This window comes from Chiroxiphia lanceolata, chromosome 6, assembly GCF_009829145.1.
Source record: "Chiroxiphia lanceolata isolate bChiLan1 chromosome 6, bChiLan1.pri, whole genome shotgun sequence".
Lineage (NCBI taxonomy): Eukaryota > Metazoa > Chordata > Aves > Passeriformes > Pipridae > Chiroxiphia > Chiroxiphia lanceolata.
This window is the reverse complement of record NC_045642.1, coordinates 5,313,104-5,338,220: the sequence shown is the minus strand read 5'-3', so window position 1 is coordinate 5,338,220 and position 25,117 is coordinate 5,313,104. Positions and strand designations below refer to the sequence as shown.

At 39.5% G+C, this 25,117-nt stretch overlaps 1 protein-coding gene across 1 annotated transcript; it reads right to left on the bottom strand.

The window, feature by feature from the left end:
• Positions 1-7,045: 7,045 nt before the first annotated feature.
• On the bottom strand, positions 7,046-23,549 carry CAT (catalase). The gene is made up of 13 exons (XM_032692383.1): positions 23,248-23,549; positions 18,252-18,423; positions 17,218-17,328; positions 15,820-15,950; positions 15,070-15,174; positions 14,531-14,656; positions 13,888-14,079; positions 12,865-13,017; positions 11,925-12,063; positions 10,447-10,577; positions 9,833-9,940; positions 9,148-9,234; positions 7,046-8,727 (listed from the first exon to the last, which is right to left on the bottom strand). The coding sequence occupies exons 1-13, from the start codon at positions 23,311-23,313 to the stop codon at positions 8,662-8,664; spliced, it is 1,587 nt and encodes a 528-aa protein (XP_032548274.1). The 5' UTR covers positions 23,314-23,549; the 3' UTR covers positions 7,046-8,661.
• Between the last annotated feature and the right edge of the window lie 1,568 nt (positions 23,550-25,117).

Genomic DNA, 25,117 nt, shown 5'->3' with positions numbered 1-25,117 from the left:
ATAAGGGAATAAAAGTACAGGACCCAGACTCAAGGCTTTAAGGGAGACATGGATTTTTGTGTGTCAAAGCTTATTAAGCTCAAGCTTGTTAAAGTAGTTTTGAGAGTTCAAGGGTAAATGGAATTACCTGAGTGGACTCAGATTTTGGCTATGCCAGGCAAAAGGTGAGTTAGGGAAAGAGGCTGATCCAGGTGCTTGAATCACCCCTGAGAGGAGGTAATATCTTTCCATTAATTAGTAAGAGAGCATGATCTTTGTCTAAATTGAGTTACATAGTACTGAGACCCTGAAATAAAAGACCATCTTTTGGAAAGGGGACTGTAGGAACAACAAAAGCTGAGTACCAGCAGTTAAAACCACTTTTGAGAATAATGTAAAGTTAATATAAATAGAAATCTCAGAAGGTAAAAGCAAGATATAAAAAAGCCTCTGCTGATACAATGAATGGACTTTGTGTCGTTTGTGCAATGACTGAATTACATGTACCATGCTCAGCACTGGCTTCTACTTAAAAACCTTTAACCCCTGCACAGGCAGCCAGAACATGTCAAAGATTTCCTATTAAACCATTTTTTGTCTTGGAAAATGTGCCATTATGGTTAGAGGTTAACAGCACAAAGTCTAACTCCTAACTGACCTATGGGAGTAAAAGCAGCAATTCCCCAAAATTCTGTGTAAATTAGTCAAACGATCAGTTACTCACAAACTCATTTCCACTACTTTAAAAAGCCTTTCAAAATTACCTTAAGTAGTCTTTGAAAATTTATTGGGTAGATGAAAAGCTTGATTTTGAAGATCCTTATTTGATTTTTGGACCTTTGACATCATTGGGCTCTTGGTGCAACTTGCAGTCAGGACCCTGCAAGTCAAAACACAATTAAAAAAAGAGAGCCGTAAATGTTTTTAGCACAAATGAGGAAAGGTGTGTAAGAAAGTTGAGCAAGACTGAGGTGAAGGGCTGTGGGTAAATATGGAATAAAGCCTAAGCAATATGGATCAATGCCAGAGCAAATAGGAGGAGTTGCCGGTTATCTTTGACCAATCCTATCAGAATCAGCCCCAGAGGAAAGGCTGCCGGCATTCCCTCAGGAAAATATTTGATAGCTGGGTGAGATTTTACAAAGAAGGTAGAGAACACATACAAATCAGTTACACAACCACAGAAAAGCATAAACAAACAAACAAAAAAAACCACAAAAAAACTTCTTAAGCAGTTATGGTACATGGAAACAGAGTGAAAGTACAATAAGCATCACCACTAAAGGATCTTCTCCAAATGGGAAGAACGGTGAAAATAACACAAAATATTAACTGACTTATTCTAAAATACAACCTTGACTCCTGCAACTCTGAAAGGCAAATTCTGTTCTTTTCCAATGGTCTTATCTTGGAATCAGAGGTTCAGGAGAGACAAGTTTCCACTGGAAATAATAGTGAAAGTTTAAATTCAAAGTGAAGTATTTTTCCAATAAAATCTCTCTGGAAAAGGGCCCTGTTTTAAGAAACAACAACATTCATCACAAATTTCATTTTACATACAATGCCTCACATTAACAGACATACTAAATAAATGAAATAAGCACTTTATTTTTTGTGTTGTAAAGCTGAATAGCAAATAATTTTTAAAAATCTTGACTATTTTAACAAACAGCTGTGTCAGTTTAAAATGTTGACAGATCTTAGCCAAAATTTTTATAGTATAATCACCATGTTTATTTCATGCAAGTGTTGAAACTATTGCTCATCCTGCAGCCCTCATAAACTGCACATATACACCTACCAGATGCATAATTTTATTAAAAGAAGCTTGAAACTTATTTAACTCTAAATAAAGAGTAGCATATAGGCAAAGTACTGAGTGTTTAAAGCATCTTGCACTCTGCAATAAGTAAAGCAGGAAAAATGAGCAGATTCCTTCATCCTTGTTTTTTCCAAATTCTCTCCACAAAATCAAGAGCATTAAGACCCTGTAGACAACACAGGAGCTATGATTAAGTAGAGCTACATACTTTTATCTCCTTCATACACATCAGTACTGATGTTCCCCCTCAACTCAAGCTACACAAAAAATAACACCAGAATTATTGCCTGATTTAACTGGGTATAACAGAAAGATCAGAGGGAAAAATGCAAGTGAGACAAAATACATTAAATTTCTGCTAAAGATTCCACCTTTAGGCAAAGCTGGTATTGTGTAATGTAAGGGCCTGAGCAGAGGTGGTTGGAACAGGTCGTGCAGCCCTTGGTTCGGGCAGGGTCAAACCTTCACTCCAGCACCCAACAAAAGGGGATGTATGGCCAAACAGGCAATTTATTTTGCATGTTTTCCTTTGATCTATTCTATCAAGACAATGCCAAGGTGAAGAAACACGTTTAACTGAGTTTTTTAAAAGCGAGGAGGAAGCAAAAAGAAGGCTTGAGGTGGGCAATGAGGGCGAAGTGACTGCAGTGGATGGAATAAAGCAAGTTAAAGGGGAAGAGAGAAATGAGTATTTAGATTCAGGTGTTCCACTGGTTTCCATCTCCTGGAGAGCTTCTCACAAACACAGTCCGAGTACAGAGTAAGAGAGACCAAATTCCACAAGAGCTCAGTTACCACTTTTTCACACACTTCCAGTGCAATCCAGTCACATCTTGTAAGTCAGGCTTAAAGCTGCCAATTTGCCCAGCTCCCATCCCACGGAAGGCTGGCTTAAGGCATTTTTTATTTTCAGTCTATGTGGGGAGTGTTGCAGCTGCAACTAGGTCTGCAAACAGAATTTCTCATCTATCTCTCCTCAATAATTCTTACAAAATATACGCACAAGGTCAAAGATTCCCAAGACTTAAGCGTGGAAAATAGGATCATACAATCGTTTGGCTTCCCAGCTATTTGTAGGAAAGTGCATCCACTTGTGTGTCAATCCTGAATCAACAATCAGAGAGGAGGATAATTGCACTAGGGAAAACAAACAAACAAACAATAAAATAAAATAATAACAAAGTTCCCAATACTGGTCAGTTTTAAAATGGGGAAATGTGAGAGAAATGAGCAAAGAATAAACGTTGACATTTACTGACACAGCAGATCTATATAAAGCATTCTCTATTTTATCACATTATGAAACAGGAAACCAAGATTTTTTTCTGACTTAGTCCATTAGAGATTTACAGTATTTGAATCATAAGATTCCACTAAGCAAAAAGCCTTTTATAATCTTGTAAAGATTTAAGAAATGGATTAAGATCAAGGTGAATTTCTGAGGTTCATAAGAAATCATGAAGATGTTGTCTTCTTTGACCTCCTTGATTCAGCTACTGTAGTCTGGGAGGCAGAAAGTAAAATTATTTTATCTTTTTCATTAAAAAGGCATTAAAACTCTCAATTTACCAAGCTTCAGTGGGTGACACAAAAATAAATTTCAGCCCAGCTCCTGAGAGCTCTCCTCAGGGAGACTTCCAGCTGTTCTGGGGTGGGAGTTTGGCTTTGGGTGGAACTCAAGCGTGACAAAATCCAAGCTTTCATCACACAACCACATCCCAGGCTCTGCTCAGCAATCCAGGCTGTAAAAGTGTCATCATTAACAGGGAACTATCAGGATATACTTCAACTGTTATTTTTACACCACTGCCTCATTGTTCAGCCTTGATTTGCTTTCCCAGAGTGTGTAACTGTGCACCCTTTTACAAGCTTTTGCAAACTCAGGGATTCTTCAGGGATATTTCTTTGGTCTGACTGATCCATTCCCACAACTGAAATCACTTTGAATGAGAAAACCTCAGGATTCTTCATGTGAGAGAAACTTCCACAGGAAAAGTACATTGATATGGCACAGAAGAGAACAGGAATGTGATAGATTTGTACGTATCTCAAACATCTGTTGTGAGATGATGGTACAGCACAGACTGAAAGTCTTTAGCTCTTAGGCTGGATTCAAGAGCTAAGTTAGAATCCTGCAATTACTGAAACATAAACCACAAATCTGGCAAAACTGCCTTAATTTCATGTCAAATAATCAAAATAGAGCCTTAGTTCTTTCCCAGTTCTGTTCAAAATGGCCTTAGGCAACTGCTTGGGTTGCACCCTTGATGTCCACAGAGTCCAGGGTATGCTCAAGTTCACATTTGCACGTCACGACCTTTGTCCTGACCCCACAATTTTAAGTTCTACAATTTCAGCTTAAGTTCTACTATACTGCCTGGGGGGAATGGCCAAGGAACTGTAAATCTTCATGTAATGTACTATCAACAGGAGATCAGAACAGGTAACATATCTCTGGATTGACTGCCTTCTGCAGGGCTGCCCTGAAGCCCCAAACCCCACACCAAACCAAACTCAGAGCGCAGAAAAGTCATAGAAGGGCCATCTACCAACCTCCTGCAGCAACCAGGGACAGAGAACCCTGTCCAACCTGGCCTTAAACACTTCCAGGGATGGGGGAGCCACAGCTTCTCCGGGCAACCTGTGCCAGGGCCTCACCACCCTCACAGTGAGACATTTGGTGAGAAAACAGTGACTCACAGATCCGCCTGTCTGAGAATTTATGTATCAGATCTCCAGAGAACAAACAGCCTTTTTCTCCAAGACAAGTAACCATATTTGGCAAATCAACATGATTGGTTTGATGGATGCTGAAGTTATGGATACCTACGCACTGCTTAGGAGACAGTTTCCATTCATGGCTTCCACCAGGCAATGAGCCAGCTGGGTTCAAGAAACCCTGGTTTCCTTTTTCCAATATATTTAAAGCAGTAACAGTTTGATCCAAACCTAGCTCACCCTTCCACCCTGGATAACATGTAGCAATCCCATGAACTCACTCATGTTGTGGCACAGCTCACCTCAACAAATGCGACTTGAGAATCTGCTCAGGTTTTTTGGATACTCAAGATCAAACATTTTGGGAAAGGGAAAACAACCTAGGAATAGAGGCCCATGAGAAGGAGAAGAACTCCTGAAGAAGCTGTAATTTTCAAAACATTAGTTTCAAATTCATTACCAATTCCACTGTTACAGATGAGCATCTGAAATAAAACTGTAATAAGAAAACATTGAGAAATTCTCCTCTATAGATCCCTGAAAATTGTAATGACACAACCTGTCAAAGGAATGTTTGATTTTAATTGAATGAAACACAAAATCAAAACACAAGTGAGATTGTGCCATGTCAACAGTCTATAATTCTCACAGTAAGTAGCTGTAAATGGATTTGTTGTCTCATTTGTTTGAAGAAACAGCATTATTGTTCTTCCAGTGTTGCCCAACCCTCTCAGCACCTTCTGAAAAAGCCAAGTTTTCTGCGTGACACTTTTCGTGGCTAGTTTAGCAGCACAACACAGGTCATTTAAGCACAACTGTGTAGTTGAAATGTGAGTTTTCAGAACAAAGGCAGCTGCAAAAGGTACATACAATCTACCCAGCCAATTCCATGTCTCCTCATCAAAGAGGTGTTTCCTCTCTGTTCCTCATTCCCTGGTGCTTGATTTTCTTTTTTAACTTGACACTGTCCAAATTTTAGCCTAATTTCTTAACTACTCTAAATTACAGAAGAATTTATTAATAATGATAATTTATGGGTATAGTCTGATACCTCACAATGTACAACAAGACACACAGTTCCTTACCTGGGAAAGAAAAAGTAGGGATTTAGGAACAAAATAACTACATTTGGAAACTGATACCAATTACCCAGAACTTCAACAGCTTCTGCACCATCTCCAAAAAAAGCTGATCAAGTTATGAACTTCTGTAGTGGTTTGGATTTTGTTTTCCCTCAGAGGCTAAGAAAGTGGTAGCCCCCAAGGGGTGGAAACCCCTGGAAGTTTTGAAATTCTGCCCAATAGGCACTCCTGCAAAAATGTAAACATATCACAACCAGATCGGAAGAGAAGAGTTGTAGTTTTGGGTTAGAAGTGGTAGCCATGTTGTGAAAGCCACGAGAGGAAGGGGCTCTGAGCCCCTCGGGGCCTCTGGGTCATCCCCCCCCCCAGTCCCCAGTGGGGGGCTACAGAGACTTGGAACAGTGTTAAGCTGGACTATGCGTCTGTAGCTATAAGCTAGGAGATCCTTCCCCACTCTGAGCCGCAGAAGAGATACTGAAAGCAGCAGCAGACCAGCACTGACCAGAGGAAAAGCGGTGGTGCAGAGCCAAAAGATAAGAGAGCAGCAAAACAACCATGCAGCAAAGCAGGCAGAACTTCTGCAAGCTGGGAGAGAAAGAACGGCAGCAGAGAACAGAACTAAGTTTCTACAGAGAGAAAGCTTGGGGGTAAGAACTGCAAAACTCCCCTAAACTTCCTTGGAGATCCCTCCAAAAATGGAGGGGGTGGACTCTTACTGATTAGAAGTCCTAGATGGAGTAAAGGAGCTAAGAAGCTCAGTCGTCCTGAGAGCTCAGCCAGGACGGTGTGTGGAGGTTGACCTTGAGGCCCTCCCTTGCTGCAAGCTACAAAGAAGCTCGCAGCCATCTTTGAGGCAGGGCACAGGAGCTCTGCAAGGGGCTGAGTCCCCTGAAGATAAGGACTGTCACGAAGACCCCCTGTGCTTCGTGATATGATGTGGTGATAGCGCCCTTGTCCTGGGAAACGCAGCCCACGGAAGACCCCTCGTTTGGAGAGACCAGTGGCCGAGGGGGATACCCCCTCGTGTGTACTGGCAGAGATCCAGCTATCAGCTGCTGCAAGAAACAGAAGAGAGAGAGAGCCTGCTGCCTTAGAGATATTGCTGCTCTGAAGAAGGGATCTGTCTCTTCTTTCCTCCTGGACTTTTATTTGGAGGAGAGAAGAGATCTGATCCATTGTAAATACTTATGTCATAGTAGAGATAGCTAAGGTTGTATATAATGTATTGTAGTATTTATTTGTACAGTCATTGTAATATATTCCCTTTCCCCCACTTTGAGTCTGGTTGTGTTTTGTCTGGAAAAACCCATCTCACATTGGGTTGAGATGTGGGAGGGGGAATGGACCTAGGGAATTGGATTTTGGGGCTATCTCAAACCATGACAACTTCCTAGATTAAAACACACTATTTGAAGACATTTTCACAGAACACATGCAGCCAAGAGATTTTTAAATTCAGTTTATTTCAGAAGCAAAAGAAGACAACAATATAATTCACTTAGCAGACACAATCAAAATTAAGAAGATTAGGTTTTGTTTACTCTTTTCCAAAACCCATTAGGATTCAGTGTTCCAGCAAGAAATATTCCCATCTAATCACGTAGCTCTTTCACAGCTCCCACCCGCCCGATCAGGTAAAAATCCAATGGAATTCCAGAATATAACAGGTTATCAGGTCATATTATTTTACTGCACCTCTATCTCAGATAATTTAACACTATGTGTTAGTAGATCACTGAGTTGCAGAACAAGTAGCTTTCTACTTAATTTTAATTCATAGTTTTCTAATTTAATGGGACAGCACTTAGTATGTACTTTTCTTTATCTATCTGCCATCACTTCTGGGAATTCCCACTTAAATGTCAAATCAGGAAATAATGCTATTCAAAATACAACTCAAGACAGACCCAAAAGTGCACTGAATATTGAAAAATCACCTCCAAACTGCCATGATTTGATGTTTTTATCACATTTGCCTGAGTTAAGAGTTAGTAGCTGGGCTCTGAAATGCTCTGTATTTAGCTTGGACACTGATTATATTAGGTAACATTAAACATGCCTAAAATCAGGTTTTATACACATTTTCTAGATACCTACATTCATAAGAACACTCCACTTCAAAGTCTTATTCTGAAAACTAGCTCTGGCTTGATTCAGAAATAGCAATATCAGATTATTGCAGTAAAACAACAGAACTTCAGGAACCATTTGGAATAATTTTGAAAGGCCCTGAGCTTGAATTCAGCCAAGTTAAAAATATTTGTGCATTTGGAGGTTAATCTGTCAAACAGGTGGCATATTTATATTTTTCTATTTAATTTCTTACAGATTAGAAAGAACAATTTACCTCCCTGCGCCTGAAAAGACTTTAAGATGGAATCAAATTTCTTGGACAGTGTATGGAATAAGAAAATATCCTTTCCTATGTCCCCTCTGTCAGTTATATCCCAACCAAGCATTAGCAAGCAAAGATTATTTAAAACACATATTGGGATAAAATTTACCTATATTCAGATTAAATTTTGTAGTTAACTTCATTTCTACCATAAGGAATGAAACATACCAATGCTTTACTCAAACTACTGCATAACATTTTACCTCTGGAAGGCCAAAACTGAAATCTAAAGGATGCATTTACAAATACATACAGATAACTATTTTATAAGAAATAACTGAGCAACATCAGTTTTTTAACAAGTTTATCCATGAGGACAATCACAGCGTTGTTATAGAAATCCTACTGTGTGATTTAACCAGGAAAGTTTGACACAACAAAATTAGACAGTATTTTGATTAGAAGAGAACTTCTAACCACGAATTGCCTTTAAAAACACCATATCAAGCAGTAAAGCACTCGTGTTGAAAGGCACTATTGAAGGTATCATTAGATCACGTTACTTGGTTTCCAATACAGATAAAAGCACTTGGAAGCTCAGTAAATCACAACTTAGAACACTCCTGTGTTTGGGCCAAGATCTGCTACATTCATGAACGTGTTTAACTGGTTCCTGTGCAGTTGTAGGGATGCAAAATTCATAAAGCAAATCTCTGCAGGATGTTTTACAAGTTGGATCTTTCCTTGACAGACATACGAGATGTGGACTGTGTGTATGTCCTAATCACATCCTAAAAATAACACAACACTTCCATTAAAATTAGAGAACTTCAGAGAAAAAATGAGTACTTGAGTCAATGCTGTGGCTCCTTGGAGCAAGCACTGAGCCCAGGAAAGGCTTGTGGAAATGCTTCATTACCATTACAAAGAGGGGGTAATTAACCTGAACACATCACAGATCACATACAGTTATGTTCCAGAAGCCTTACAAACCCCAGCTGACACAAAGTAATTGCACATCATTGGTTAATCAACATTTAATTGAGTGTTATTAGAGTGATGTTTCCTTATTTTGTAATTCTACATGCACTGACTTCTGGCCTTCAAATCAAATGGGAATCAGGACCAATTTCTCACTTCACTGGATTTACAAGAGAAGCCAAAAGAATTCACAGCCAATCAAAAATCAGCTACAAAAATCATGACCATACCTTTTTCCCACTCTCAGCATTGTACTTGTCCAGCAAAGCCTGGATAGAGGCACCATAGTTAGGATGAACGTCAGTGAAGTTTTTCACCTAAACAGGAAGACAGAACAGAAAAGGCAACAGGAATTTTTTCCTCCATTTCAAACATATTCTTTAGCATGTTTCTGCTCTGTAGTTTACAAGCAGTACTTGTATCATAAGGACGAAAAGCAGGATGAAAACTCTTTTCTCTAAGTTTAATTCTGACCAGCCAGAAATAAGATATGAACACTTGAAACACTATTTCTACTGTCTCACCTAGAGCTCATTCTCAATTTAAACCAAATTGCACTGGGAAGGATAAAGATCCAATCCCTTCCTGGTCCTCACTGCCTTTTCCTTGTTTAGAGCTAAACATTACACTGGCAGTCATCTGACTTTTTAAGCACCAAGCTAAATACATCCTAAATGTTCAATATCTACCCTATTCTTCCCACCAGGAAAAGGTTATTTTAACACGTTGTATGTTATTTATATTATGTAAATAGGCACATCTGTATTGAGAATTCCTGTGTAAGAAGAAATCCAGCCTTCTCAGAGAATTCCTGATCTTCTTTTCCATAAGCATGTTGCCATTTTGACAAAATTACTGCACTGGGAGAAAACCTGGAATAAAGAGCCAAGGCTAAAAACCAAAGAGGTCACTTACAGCTCGTTTCTGGATGAAGAGTTGTGCATCCTTCAGGTGCTCAGCAATGTTTTTACAGAGCCTTTGGCGTTCTGCCTCATTCAGCACTTTGAGGTAGAATTCCCGTACCTTGCCATTGGAAAAAAAATAAAAAGGGTTATTTGGAAATTCCCAAAAGTAAGCAGTTAGAAAATACTCAAAACACTCAAAATACTTAAAACTCAAAAGGCAACCAACCTGTGAGGGTTTTCCTTTGGCAAACCTGCTACCAATTCCTTCTGGTTCTAACTTGAACTAACTGTTGCTTATGGAATTAATGAAAATAAATATTGTTGTTACGATCTAATTCAGAAATTGAGGATCACAGCATGACACACTCTAGTTTGTATATCTGCAGATACTACTGGCAAGAAGTCACGTCACAGCCTTTTATATACTGATGCCCAAAATATGGATGGCAAAGGTCTGGGACAATTCACTAATTATCCTGCCAGCAAAAATTATTCATGAAACTGTGCTGTTTGGAGACCTTCAGCTCAGCCCAGATGCTTCAGAAAGGAGCTACGTCTGCATGACACTATTAATATTCTCTAAAGTCACCCTGTAAACCCATCCTGTCCTTCCATGCCCCACACCTGAGTCACATTGTCCTCATTGGCACTGTTGTAGCGCTGCACGTCCCCTGAAACGAACGTTCGGCTCTCCTTAAGCTGGGGCTGATCTTCTGGACCAGTAAAGCTATTGGGGTAATAATTTGGGGCACCACCTGAAAACAAATAAAAACAACCCCCCAAAAGCCAAAACAATCAGATGCCAGCACTCTCAGATTAAGCCAGAAGACAATGTTCTTTGCTTAGAAGAACATAAGTTTCCCTATACAGGGGGTGTATTTTAAACACAAACTTACAGAACTGCATAAAAATGAACTTATTATCTGTTCCTGGCCAAGAGCAGCTGTTCTCAAGTTCTTGTTTTTCAAATATTTCCTTCTCCTCCCTCAGCAGGTGTCAGAATCCCTAGCCCAAGGGAATACATATTTTGGCATGAGCCACAGCTTAAGTATATCCTTGTTTACTCTCAGGTGTAAAACCGTCACTATTGGGCAAACACTGACAGGCCATGAGCTGCTCAATAGAGGGAAAGTTACATTTCATTTTCACTCTTGCCTGTCGCAATCTCTTGGAAATCAGAAAAGCAAAGCAGTTCAATGAAGTGGACTGAGCATAAGAAAGTGTTTTTAAATTTAACAGATTCAAATACAGATTTCTCAAAGACATTTAGCCCACCTCTATTATTTTTAGATTAGATTTTGCCTAGAAGTAGAAACAAAGAAGTAGTAATTAACTTCTGTAAAATTATTTCTCTGACATGTTTCTTCATTTCAAATAATTAATTTAGAACTTTTTCAATTAAACCCCTTTAAGAGGCATGTTTCTAGAAGTCTTTAAAGGAACATAACTAGGGACAAACAATACTGAATGAATTCTACTGCAGGTGTTCTGCAATCCTCCTTTCTCTTAAAGGCATATTTGTTAAGTTTTTAAAGACATCTTAAGCTTCACTTGGTTGTTATACTTTTAAACAAACTCCCCATCCCGTATCCAAACATCTGAAGTCTCCTTTCCTGGATTAAAAGCAGAGATATACACCCATCATAACAAGTATGTAAAGATGACAAACATTCTAATTTTCAGGTACTAAAAGCTTCCTTCCCCCTGCCCCCCCCTTTGCTTACAAAATGAATAATTTAGTCTTTTTTTATAAAGCAGAAGTTACATACATTGATTTGAAAACCACTTATATTTAAGCATACCAACTACTGGAAACAAGCCTGAAGTTGTGTCAGAAACATCCATGAGCTTCTTTAGACTCTTAAAAAAATATATGTAGATAATATATTCTGTAATCTACCCAATCGAACTTCTGTTTTACAGGAAGTTTTCATTCTCAAAACTTGTACAAGACTGAGAAGAGATAGAGTGGATACACAAATGGGAGTGGTGAAGGCTGGGAATTCTGAAGCTCGGGAAGTGAACAGAAAAGAATTCTGTAGTCCATGTATAAGTGTCATTACGCTTATGGTCATTACACTGAAAGGTACTTGCATGCCTACCTTGGTTGTCAGTAACAGTCATTGGTCCATCCCTCTGGTAATTGGCCACACGGGCTCTGAAGGGGCAGTTCACAGGGATTTGGAGATAATTTGGGCCCAGGCGGTGTCTGTGAGTGTCAGGGTACGCAAACAGACGTCCCTAAAATATCATAAACAGAAAAGAGATCACTGCAGTGGTACATGTCAATTCAAAGCACTGAACATTATTTCACTTATTTTTAAATGCATTATTTACTGAACTGAACCTTCAGCAGTTCTGGTGACATACAGATGCCAAGACAACAGACTAACTCTGACTCTGAAGTTTGAAGGAGTGAAGAGAGACAAAAAAAGAATTGCATGATAGTTCAAGGGTTTATCCAGCTAAAACTGTCAAAATACCTTCTTGTTTCCACAGATATAATTTGAAATAACAATTTGGATTTAATCTGAAAAACCATAACATGCAAATATCCATGACTCTGCAACAAGCCTTATCAAATGTTGTGAGCTGTAAGAAATCCAATACTACTGCTAAAGAATAGTCTTGTGGTTTGTATCAGGAATTAGTTATATCTGTATTTTAGAGCACCAAAGTTCACCTCTTATTCGTAAGAATTTAGAATTCTGAGAAACGCTGTAAAAACATGAATAAATGTGCATTGCTGCCATGGCTTCATCCATCCCAGAACTGACAACTTTGGTAATTGTTGCAGATGCCCTCTAAAGTCCAGATTTTCTCTTCCTTTAGTTCTGTCCTGTTCTCTTTATATTTCAATTCTGCATGAGCACATCAAACGGTGATCAATAAACCACCACCACAGAAAAAATAAATAAAAAAATAATTTGCTTTTGATCCATCAGGTTTACTGCTGCTACATGAACAGGGATAGGAATGTTTTCATAAACAGCAAAGCAAACAGTGCTCACCAGGTCAAATTTCATACATATTGCAGTTTACCTGCAGCATTTTATCAGGGCTAGGTTCAATCCCAGGTGGCATGTTGCTTGGATCATATGCCATCTGTTCCACCTCTGCAAAGTAGTTTACAGGATTCCTGTTCAAGACCAGCTTCCCCACAGGTTGGAGAGGGTAGTCACCATGTGGCCAAACCTATAAGACATAACACACATACATTAAAACCAACATTATTATAGTATTATCCAGCTTAATTGCCAGGCAGCGTTTGCCTGATTTAAGCCTTGATTGAGAAAATTCATTACTGCATTTCTTTTTTGCTAACAAACATTGAGAAATGTCTTATTTTAAGAAGTCTTTTGCAACTAATACAGAGTATTAATGCAACTTATTTCATCATCCCAGGATAATCTCAGCTCTTGTGTACTTAAATCAAATACCTGCAGGGGCTTGAAAAACTGCCTAGGAATGCACCTCGTAGGTGGAACTGGTGGCACAATTGTTTTCAGCTACTTCAAAATGCTTAACTAGCTTAACTGGCCTTATCTTTGTCACTTGAGCCATTATTTTCAAGTTCAAAAAGTCTTCAGCCATTTGGGGAGAGCAATATTGGAAAAAAAAGAGTAGTACAAGTTTTTGTGAGGATTTTCCAACAGGCCATTCCTAGGAATAGCTATTGGAAGTCTGACAAAATTAGACCAACAGAGCTCAGGGTGTGACCCTCTGATCTGAGATCACAATTCTGAAGTGACATCCAGTTCTGGAATCAAGCCCTATCCCTACTTCACTGAGGAAGAGTAACATCAGATACAATATCACTGCAATTTCATCTCCAGAATTTGACTCATCATGGCTATATAATGAAGAGTACACTTAAAAACCAGAAGGGAAGAATAAAAAGGCCAGACCTACTTTATTGATAGGAACTAGCAAGAGAACAGAGCTACTCCACAGAAACAGTTACACTTTTTTTACAGATAAGCTTGGTTCTGGCACTTGCTATGTTATCTCCTGACCTTTCTTAAACCAGCTGAAATGGAATATTCACAACAGGATCAGAGATACCTTAGTTAGATCAAAAGGATTAAATGGAAACCTCTCTGCTTCTTCAAAGGTCATAACTTGAATGTAGAAAGACCATGAGGGATAGTCCCCCTTGGCAATGGCGTTGTAAAGATCACGTATGGCATAGTCAGGATCAGTAGAAGCCAGTCTTCCTGCTTCTTCTACAGAGAGGTTTTTGATGCCCTGGTCAGTCTAAAAGCAATAAAAGCAACAGCACCAGTTACGAAGTATTACAGAAATCATTAATCAGAATGAATTCTAACAAGATTTGTAATCCAAGAGTGAGACTGTCCGTGTTCCAGCTTGCAACAATTTGAGTTCAGATTTACAGTACATTCAACAGCTGCCTTTCAAACAAAAATCAGTTCATTGATAGTGCTCCAATAACAAGAAACAGTTCCCCAAAGAAGAGTTCTTTATAGTCTAGTAAATGACTGCTGTGTTAGCAAGAACAATTACCCACCATATTGATTAAAGGTATGCTACTGATATTAAACAAGGACACCACACACCTTTTGAGTCCAAGCACTAAAAAGTTGTCTCTGATTTAAACTTGAAAAGTCACTGAACACTTTTATGGTTTTAATCCAACATGGTGTATAGCTCTAATACATAAATGGAAAAAAAAAGAAAAGATCAATACCTTGGCATGGAATTTGCAATAAACTGCTCTTCCCTCAGCATTAACCAGTTTAAAAGTATGTGATCCATATCCATTCATGTGGCGATAACCATCGGGAATTCCACGATCACTGAACAGGAAAGACACCTAAAGCGAAGGATGAAACAATATTAAAGGACTCATCAGATCAAAGATAAAGTGATCATTCAAGGCTAAGTTTGTTTATTGCATTAATCTGTATCACTGGAAGCTATGTTAATGTTAGGAATTCCTTGAGGAATTTCCAGTTTAGGAGTGTTAATGAAAAAACTGCTTTGGTTTTGCACAAAGGAAAACTGGGAATTAAACCTATGTGAAGTTTTATGCCCACAAGAAGTAGACGTAAACCTCGTGGTAATGTTCTGATCTTCCCCATAAGCACGGAACAGGTAAGTATGGATAATTTAAATTACAACTATAACTAAGACTACACAGACTTCTAGATCAAACATGGAGAAGAGATAGTTAAAAACATGCTTCATAGCATGATTTTACTAAATAAAGTCAAAGGAGAAGCTCACTTGATGCAAAGACTCAGGGCGAAGACTCCAGAAGTCCCACACCATGTCTGGATCCTTCAAATGAGTCTGAGGGTTCCTCTTTTGGCTATGGATAAAGGATGGAAACTAATTTGTCCAGAAGTGGGGGAGGGAAAAAAAAAAAGAAATCATATGAGATCAAGAACAAGACAAACAATTTTTCAATGTGTCACAATGAAAGAACAGCATATGGAAAACTGTAAAGATAACAAAGCTGTAAGATACCTGAAAAATCTTCTACTGTCACGTCCCTCCTGCAACCAATTCATTCACAGACCAGTAAAATTAGGGTAAAGTCAAGCATTTACAATTAGGATAAACAAGTTGTTATGAGATAAAGACTGTTTTCATTCTGTGATGGATAAGGTGAGAGGTAAATCTTTTCAAATCTGTGTAACTTTACTGAGTATCTGACTTATAAACGAATGCAAAGACACTAGAAACCATCTTACAAAGAGCTACTAAGCTTACTAAAAGACCAAAAAAATCAGATTTAATACAAAGAATTTGCAAGAAGCTTTTAAAGTGAAAATTTAGAGTGAAAGTATGAAATCACATAAGTAATCAACCATTAGTTCTCAAATTCACTTTTTTTTTAGTAACATCTTTTCAAGTCAAAAATGTTCAGAGCATGTAACAAAGTTTAACAGGTTTTACTTCTCAGTGAGGCAAGAATAAGATGTGAATGAACTTTTGGAGTCTTTCCCAAAGTACCTCGTCCCTGGTGCTTACCAGGATTGCATCCCGAATAAAGAAGATGGGAGTATTATTTCCCACAAGATCCCAATTCCCATCTTCTGTGTAGAATTTCATTGCAAAGCCTCGAGGGTCACGAACTGTATCAGCTGACCCAGCTTCTCCAGCTTGAAGAAACACATGGACATACAGAAGTCTTAGGAGAGGAAATGTATACAAATTGTAAGCAAAACCCCATATAACTTGAAATTAGGCCATAATATCCTAAAAGGGCATTGAAGTCTTTTCTATACCAAGGAATTTTAGGCATATTTTTAACAGTACTTCAAAGTGTGAACAGAAACCCACCCGAACATTAAAGTTAAAAGAAAGAAAAACAAGTATATCCACATGAACCAATTAAGAGTGGAATCTGCATTATCACTAACAGAGACATCATCAGATTATAAGGCTGAATCATCTAAAGGCACATTTGTTTCTGTGCATCAAATCCCAGTGTTAAAGCTCTCATGTAGAAGGTAGCAATCTAACCAGCGTGCCTAATAAAATATTATGGAAGGATTGTAATCCTTTAAATTCCTCCTGCTTCATCCAGGACAGAATTTTCAATGGGTAAATTCTACCAGGGCAGAAGTGCCGAGCACAACAGCTGAGCACAACTGTTCCAGAAGTGTTCAGAACATCCTGATAAGCAGGACACTCATCCTCTCATTATAAAAACTGTGTTCTACAGAACGTGTTCAAACTCAGCTCCATGTCTTTACTCTCTATCAGGACCCCTTAATTTTTGCTGACACAGCCTTCTTGGACTACTTTTTTCTCTCCAATACTTCTAGAACCAAATCCTCATTAGGATTTCTTTTAAATATAGATCAAGTAGTAACATACACATTATGAATTATAATTTTTTTCTATCAGACAAGATATTGATCAAAATGCATGTTTTAACTTATAGCATTTAAGATTTTGCTAGTTTACGTATCCAACTCTTTAAAAAAATCAGAGTTTATTTCTGGAAGACTGTTTCTTTTCCTTTGCCCAGTATTTAGGTTACATCGTTCATCCCCAAAACATTCCCAGGGCATAAGAGATTACATGTATTTAACTTCCAAGTGTTAAGCTGCACTGTGCAAGTGTTGATTATGATCCAACCAGAAACAAAGCAGATTTTCTGTTAGAAAAAACACAGTGTAGGTCACCCTCCCTCTCACATTTCAGTTAGAAAATTGTCTCCTGAGAGCTCTGACAGAAAGAGGCAGAAAGTGCTGTAGGTCTTACACATGATTCATTTAATTAATTAATTTAAATTAATTTAAATTCAAAGGAGGACTGGGTTGGCAAAAAGCATTTGAAACCACCTTAAGTGCTCCACACTGCTCTCCGGGGAACCAAGGCACACATGGGAGAGGGTATACAGTAATTTTAAAGTCTTACCAACAGTGGAGAATCGAATAGCAAGGGGAGTTCTTTTCCCAACGTGCTCAAACACTTTTGCCTTGCAATACTGGGTGATATCATGAGTGACTTCAAAATAGCCAAAGGCTCCTGAAGAACAGGAATTCCAAAAGATCAGCTCTAGGTACCTTCGTTCCACTCATCTGTTATTCTACTGTGGTCCAACATACAACTTCAAGCCAAAAGCAAACATACAGCAGTTTAAACACAGTTCATTTCCATGCACTAAACACTCCATTTATTTTCACAAAATTAAACTTGTTTAACACTCTATTTGCACAGTGCTCCCTCTCTGCTCCTTAACTGATTGTTAACAGCTCCCAGTAGCAGTACAGAAGATGCTCTTCTGCCACGAGCTGTGTATTTATCTTTATTATTTCTTTAATCCTGCTATGTGTTGCAGAATTTTTGGTCCACCTCCAAGCTGGATAAACCAACAAAACTTTTTCCACTCCCACAGAGCAACTTTTCCCATGTACATTCATGCTATAAATTCACATGCTGCTCCTTCTAGGGCAACACATAACAAAAATCAGAGGTGACAGTTCTACCCTTCTTAGATTAATAATAAATTTTAAAATTATTTAGGGTTTTAAACTAAATATTATATCATCAGCTTGCTTTGGCAGACAGATACATTGGAAGACAAAGGCAAAATTCTCTATTAAATAACATGAAAACAAATTAAAATAGAGATGATAGGTTTCCCCTCCCAGAGGAATGGGATACTATGGAAGAACAAGCAGAAGAAGCAGAGATTGCAGAAAATGCAGTAAAAATCAAATAACTACATTTTTTCTACTTTTTTTTTTAAACAATTTTTCAGTGCTTCAAGTTTTGGCACTGAGATTTTTTTAAACCAGGTCCTAGCACTGTTGTTCATATAGATTTATTATAACTGATAACACTAAATTATAGATAACATAATGCAATTTATTGTCACAATCTACGTGTTACCTGCAAAGCTTTTAACTCTAATTCTACACAAAGAAAATACGTAGGTTTAAACATACCTGCCCCTTTTGCATGCACAACTCTTTCAGGAATCCTCTCTCTGTCAAAATGAGCCATCTCATCAGTGAAAACAACATCTTGGACAAGAAGAGGTCCACGTGGCCCCACTGTCAGAATATTCAGCTTATCCGCTATGGGGTTCCCAGCACCAGTGGTCAAGACATCTGGTTTCTGAAAGCAGGGGACAGTCAATATCACACCCAAATCACACAATGTGCAGACTGTTCAACCATTACATGTCACACAAATAAATATGTGACAAAATTACTTAAGTTTCTGGAAGTAGTTACAGAAAATACATGTGTCAACTACATCCCAGTGCCGTGTCTGAGGCTATTTAAGAGTCCAAGTCATGTATAATCCCAGAATGTTTTCCATGGTTCAGAAATATTACTTGTTGAGACTATCAATCTTGCTTCAAGAAAAATTTGGGATGGGAAGAGAAAGCTAAAAAAGCTGCGGGAAAGTAATAAGGGAGAAAGAAGAGGAAGGAGGAGGTAATGTCAGTACAGGGACAGAGGCATAAGGAAAGAGCTACAGTCACACAGCATAAGGAATAAAAGGGGGTATCTGTGATTACTATTGGTCTGGAAGAGCTATGGAAAATAACAGGAACACCTGAGGAATCATCATTCTGACTCTTGAACCATGGAAGGACCAAGATCAACACAAGCCCTACTGCCAGCAAATGTCCTGTCAAAATGACAGCAATCATAGCTTTTCTTTTTTTTCTAACATTGTTATTGTCTATAAAGAAACTGCCCAAGATAACCCACACTCATCCTTTTCCCCTCCCTTTCACACCTTAACTTAAGAGTTTAAGTTTTATAGGCTACTTAGAGCAGCAGCATCTTGTACAGTAGGAATGACCCTGTAACTGAAAAAATCTCCAAGAAACTTCAAGAAACACCTGCTGGAACTCTGTAGCGCCACAATGGAGTGTACTCCTATTTTCTCATAAAAAATCCCAGTGGAAAGGAGTTTCTCTGCATCACATATGGGGTCATACAATCAATCCTCTAAGGCAATACTCCTGTATTACTGGGTACTGCAGAAAACATAGCAAGAAAGGTCCATCAGCTCCAGAGACCTGATGGTCACAGGTGCCAGTTTTTCCTGGAGTACATTTGTTGTCAGGAGCCAGGGCAGTGCATATAAAGGACTTAGAAGAACAGAAGAGAAGTTAGTACAAAGAAAAGAAAATAAAGTTTGCATCGGCGTGAGCTCAAATACCCGAGTCACAGATTAACACTAAACCCAGTCACACGTTGCACTAAACTGCCATGAATCCATATGGGCTCTCTATCCACGCCACCCTCCCTGGACCACAGGACACACCAGCATAAACTCACTCAGCCCCTCATAACTAGTTCTCCTTCTTTTTAAGTTCTACAGATGAAAAGGGATGGTGAAGAGAAGGAAAAAGCAACTCTTAAGGAGAAAAGCCTTTACTTTTCTATCAGCTACTTAGGGGGTTCCAATTTTCACACTGACAAGGGAAGTTCTGCTTTAAGGGGTTTAATTACGGTAAACAGACAAAATTCTGATGGAAGACTTCTTTTCTCCCCAAGAGGTAACCCACAAAGGCAGGGAAAGAACAATTATTCACATCCACGCCCAGAGCTCCGGATGAGGCAGAGAATACAGGGAGTTACAGACACCGTTTAGCTCAGGTACCTGAATAACCACATAAAAGACATTTGACAGGATAACTGCATTTCCACTGTGTTCTTGCTAATATGCAACACACACTCCTTCAGTTGGCTTGCATTTCCAAAATATCCAAGTTCTTTATTCTTCATTCACCACTTCATTAGCATAAAGACATAAGCATAAGTTCAATTCCTTCAGGATGCCTGGAATTCTCACCTACACTGAAATGTGCACAAACATTTAAAAAGACAATATATAACAAACAGGCACATGATGCTCAGAAACCTAAAGCTGAAATGGGAACTTTCCTGTATTTAAAGTACTGTAAGTCAAAGCAACATCTGCTTAAAACATTATCTACGGTTTGTCAATGGAAATATGCAAGAGTAGAAACTGTTCTCAGTGTTATTTATCACACACCTCCTACCTTGTATTTTGTTTTTTCTGGTTCACTTAAAATTCAGCAATTTCACTGCTCAATTTGAGAAATCACCTATTTAGACTGTACAAGAAGTTCTTCCACCTCCAAGAGCTCAACTTCTCAAAATTATGTCCTATAGGAGACAATTTAGCCCCCTTAAATGTGTAAGCCTTATTATGTTTTAGCTATCATCTTCATTTGTAATGGTAACTACAATTTCTAGTTGAATTATCTGAATCAGAATTTAACTTCACATATTAAAGTTGGAAGGACACCACCATATTCCAGGAATTCATTAGTTTTGCTAATTAAAAGCTTTCAAGCCTCTCACAGATAAAACCCAATATATTAGTTTTTCTTATCATGGATTCATTGATTTTTTTTTTCTATCAATGACTCTGACATACTCATTTAAGACAGGAGAGGTTGTAGGAGTGAACAGTTCCTATCAGTGGCATCCCAACTGTGAATTTTCCTCTCCAACCTCCTTGTGTTATTATTCATTAGACATTTCCTTCCTTCCCACGTGTTCTGTGTGCACAGAGAATTCCACCTCATCCTCACTCTAAGGCAGCCAGTGACATAAAAACCCTCTGTACACCTGCAGCACCTTCGATGAATTCTGACTACTATATTCCAAGAAAAGCAAATTTGGGGACTGGATTCTGGGAACTCTATTTCAACATGAGACATAAGACTCCTCCAGTCCAAACAGTGACATTTTAAAGCCACCGAAACTTATGTCATCTTGAAGCATCAACCAAGTTTCACTCAGTCCACAGAGAAACATAGAAAAATTATGTGGAATTAGAGCTCTGGCTACCTCAGAATTCTTCACCAATTCTAAGCAGCCCAGTAGGTTTAAACATACAGAGGCAGAACTATAATGCATATACTACATCTATGACCTTTTCCTCGGCAAAGACCTTGCAACAGCTTGGTAAAAGACAGAATGGAGGAGGAAGTGTATCCCTAGTCTTAAAGAGACTTTTTGATTCACCTACGCCTTTAAAATATCTGTGAGATTATCTTAAGGGTAGAAAAAACCTTTGAATATTAGTTGTAAGCCATGCCACAAAGAGCAAAGGTTTGTAGAGGTAACGCAGCCCTTCCCAGCTCAACAGGTCTAAAACCCACTTCATCTCTAATGATCACATTTAGGACTACTAGAAGTAGTTGCTAAAACCACAGCTTGTTGAAACTAAGACTATAAAAAAATTAACAGCTTTGTGGCTGTACAGTCTCTTTTGCTCATGCAGGTAGACTTTCTGAAAGGTCCTTTCTACCATTCTCATTAGAATTTAAAAATATTTACTTTTTTAATGGTAGGATATATGCACTTCGGTTTCAGGATAACCTGTGGAGCACACAAAATAAGTTCTATCAGTGTGAAGGGAGAGGAAAAGAACCACACAGTAGCTGTAAGAATTCTCACACTACTTTTGGGCTTGAGCTTGTTTGATGCCTGTATTTTCATATGGTTGGGAGCTGCATACAGTCCAAACCTTAAACGACAAGAACTCGTGAATCTGCATTTGTATTTCATTACAGCACCAACCTGCTATGACAGAAAGAAGGGAAACAAAGCCAGAAGAATTTTAGTCGCTGCTGTTGTAAACACCACACATCAAAGTACACACTTCCAGGCATTACTGATACTTTGTACCTTATACAACTCACTTTAAAATTCTAATAAGTCCTCCCTACTTTCTATCTTAAAGTCTCATGACTCCTTATGCAACACAGACTTTGGGTTGCCTCCCAAACCTTCATATTAACCTTGGCCTGTTTTCAAATGCTGCTATGTTACAGAAAAGCCGACATCCTTACAAAAAGTATTACTCATGGATAAAAAGGAGCTATTATGACACACACTGGGGCTTGATGAAGTCACAATTCAGCAGGTAGTTCTCACACAGCACCTTTTAGAAGTGAGAAGAATAAAATAATATTACGATGACTTAATAGATATAGCCAGCAGGAACTGAGGCATCCACTTCCATCTTGTAAGATTTCTGCTTAGTAAAACCAGCAGGAAGAATATTTAATGGAATATACACATTTCTGTCAGAAAATACACAGAAACTGTCACAGTGATTTGATGAAGAATGAGGGAAATCAAGTCTTGCAGCATTTATACATTTACCCAAATATTTTGGAAATATTCTATATCTTCAGAAGGCTGAGTGCTATGCTGTTGGTTACATGCTTTTATGATTTCAGTCAATTCACTTCACAGAATCACAGAATCCCAGAATGGTTTGGGTTGGAAAGGACCCTTTACCTCCAACCCCCTGTCATGGGCAGTGACACCTTCCACTAGCCCAGGTTGCTGGTCAAGAGCCATCCAACCTTGGACACTTCTAGGGACGGGGCAGCCACAGTTTCTCTGGGCAACCTGTGCCAGTGACTCACTACCCTCTCAGGGAAGAACTTTTTCCTAAAAAATTCACTTCAACCTGGTCAGCAAGTCCCCACATACCGCTGAACACACTTTATCTTTTATGTTATTCCCTGGTTACAATTTCACTGGGTTCTACCAATGTGACAGCAAACTGAAATGCAAGCATCTGACTTGAGACGAGAAAAATCAACAATATCTCTGCCCAAGTCCAGACCTGCCGGCCTGGGAGCAGAGCAGCCCCACTACTGCCTAAGGTTTATGCCGGGGCCAGGCAGCGCTGACCGCCCTTATCACTCGGGGCCAGCTGGCAGCTCCCCTGCCCTCCATGCGCCTGCTGTTCCCGGGCACGGCCCCAGCCCGTGGGGGCGAGGGCGCCTCGCCCGCCGGCGGTGTCCAGGGGACACCCGCGCACAGCGAGCCCCGCATCCCCCGGAACGCCCCGGGCTCTGCACCCTCCGGCTCCAGGGCTCGCCCGCTCCCCCCGGGGATGCGAGGAACGGGCCGTGCCGGCGAGTACCTGCGAGCCCCGGTGGCTCTTCCACTGCTTCAGCTGGTCCGCGGCGTCGTCCCGTCCGTCGGCCATTTTGCGATCGCGGGCGACCCCCGAGGCAGGAAGGGCGGCGAGGAGGGAAGCGGGAGCTGCGGGAAAGCAGGCGCGGAGGGGCTGCGCTCGCTCCCAGCGAGGAGACAGCGCCGGAGAGGTCGCTTTGTCGCCTTGTCACCGCCCTGTCACCGTGTCACAGTGTCACCCCGCGGGGACCCGCAGCACCAGCGGGTAGCGGGAGGCACCCCGCGCACTACTTCTGCCCCCGGCACTGCGCCCGCCCCCCGCTACCTCCTCAGCCAATAGAATCGCCGCCAGCCTGCCAGATCGACCTGTGATTGGCCAACAGGCACGTCAATCAGGCCCTGCGAGGCACCGCCCGCCGCCTCGCCCCGAGAGAGCGGTGGGGCCGCGGCGTTCCCTTGTTGTAGCGCAATTAACTAATACGGAGCTGTGAAAGTACTTTTTTTCGGCTCTAATTTAAATTTCGAGATGCCGGAGCTTTCTACAGCCGCTGAGGCTGGAGATGTTGTTAAGAAATTACAGGCTCAGGGCTCTGTGAAGGCTGCACTTGCTTACGGAGTTTCAGAGGCAGGGTTGGTTTCGGCAGGAAAAAGATGTTTGTAAACTGTAAAATCAAAGTGACCAAATATAACTATATAAACTATATAAATGTGTAGCTATATAAAGGCTCTCTCTTGTACTTTAAATGAGGTACAGGTAATACATTAACATTGGTAATAATCATATGCACCCAATAGTAAAGAGTATTTCTTTAGAGGTCTGAATGTATACCCTTAAAAAAACCCCCACTTTTGAATTAATAATGTAGTTATGCTTACGAATCATGAGATAAATACTGTTCTCCCATTAGGCACTGGTAACACTGAAGGAGATCTGGCTTTTTGCCTAATTCATGTACCACAGCTGATAAAAGTGGTTAACAGCTGGTTGTTTTTCCTAATTCTGAGGTAAAACCTTTGAGCAACATGAATATTCTATCTTAAACTGCTTATCTGCGAGATTATGTTTGCATTCTTTTCTCTTAACAGACACAAAGAGTTGTCTAGCTCATTATTTCAATCTGACAATTGCTCTATCTAGTATATGTTATTGAGAATTAGAGGGTTAAACCTCTGTCTGTACTACACAGGGAATATCATTAATTTTCCTCAGAATTAAGAACAGAAAAGTCCCTTTTTTCTGCTTCAGCTTTATTTGGTACATTTCTTTCATGTCTCTGAGTCTCATAATCTTTTTTTCCTCAACATGATAACCAACATCATAAAAAAGAGCAAGGAAGATCACCTAGGTTTCTGATATTTCTATACAAAATATACATCATCAGACTATACCCTCTAGATTTACTACTAGGATTGCACACACATGATTTTCTTTGAATCAGTGATTGATATTTCAGTTTGCTTAATCAGCAACATGAGGAAAATGTGGATATTTTCATGAAAAGCTATTGTTTGCTTTTCCTTTAAAGTTTAACATTGCTGGTCAAGGTGTGTAGATAACCTTGCTGATCACAAATCTGTTTCAAAATAAGAGTAACTTGTTAAAACTACTTTTTTCCTCTCCCATCAACCCTTCTTATTATATGCTAGAGAAAAAGATATACATGTATATACATATGTGTATGTTTCCATAAAAACAAACAAGAAGAGATTAAATATTGACCAAGGAAATATGCAAAAGCCAAAATAAAAACCAAGAGAGAGCAGGTGGCAACATCAATGGCATGTATTGCAAACAGTGTTTGCACTTCAGCTTAACTAAAACCAAGTGACTGTGTTTCATAAGAAAGGTCATATAAAGCTAAGCCTGACGCAAATAC

Bases quoted from the DNA above. Each gene is read 5' to 3' on its own strand.
- CAT (XM_032692383.1), bottom strand. From the start codon at position 23,313: ATGGCCGACGGACGGGACGACGCCGCGGACCAGCTGAAGCAGTGGAAG. The intron at 15,175-15,819 runs GTAAGCACCAGG...TGGACAAATTAG, and splicing joins TTATTCGGGATGCAATCCTG to TTTCCATCCTTTATCCATAG. The intron at 9,235-9,832 runs GTAAGTGACCTC...CTTCCTGTTTAG, and splicing joins TCTTCATCCAGAAACGAGCT to GTGAAAAACTTCACTGACGT.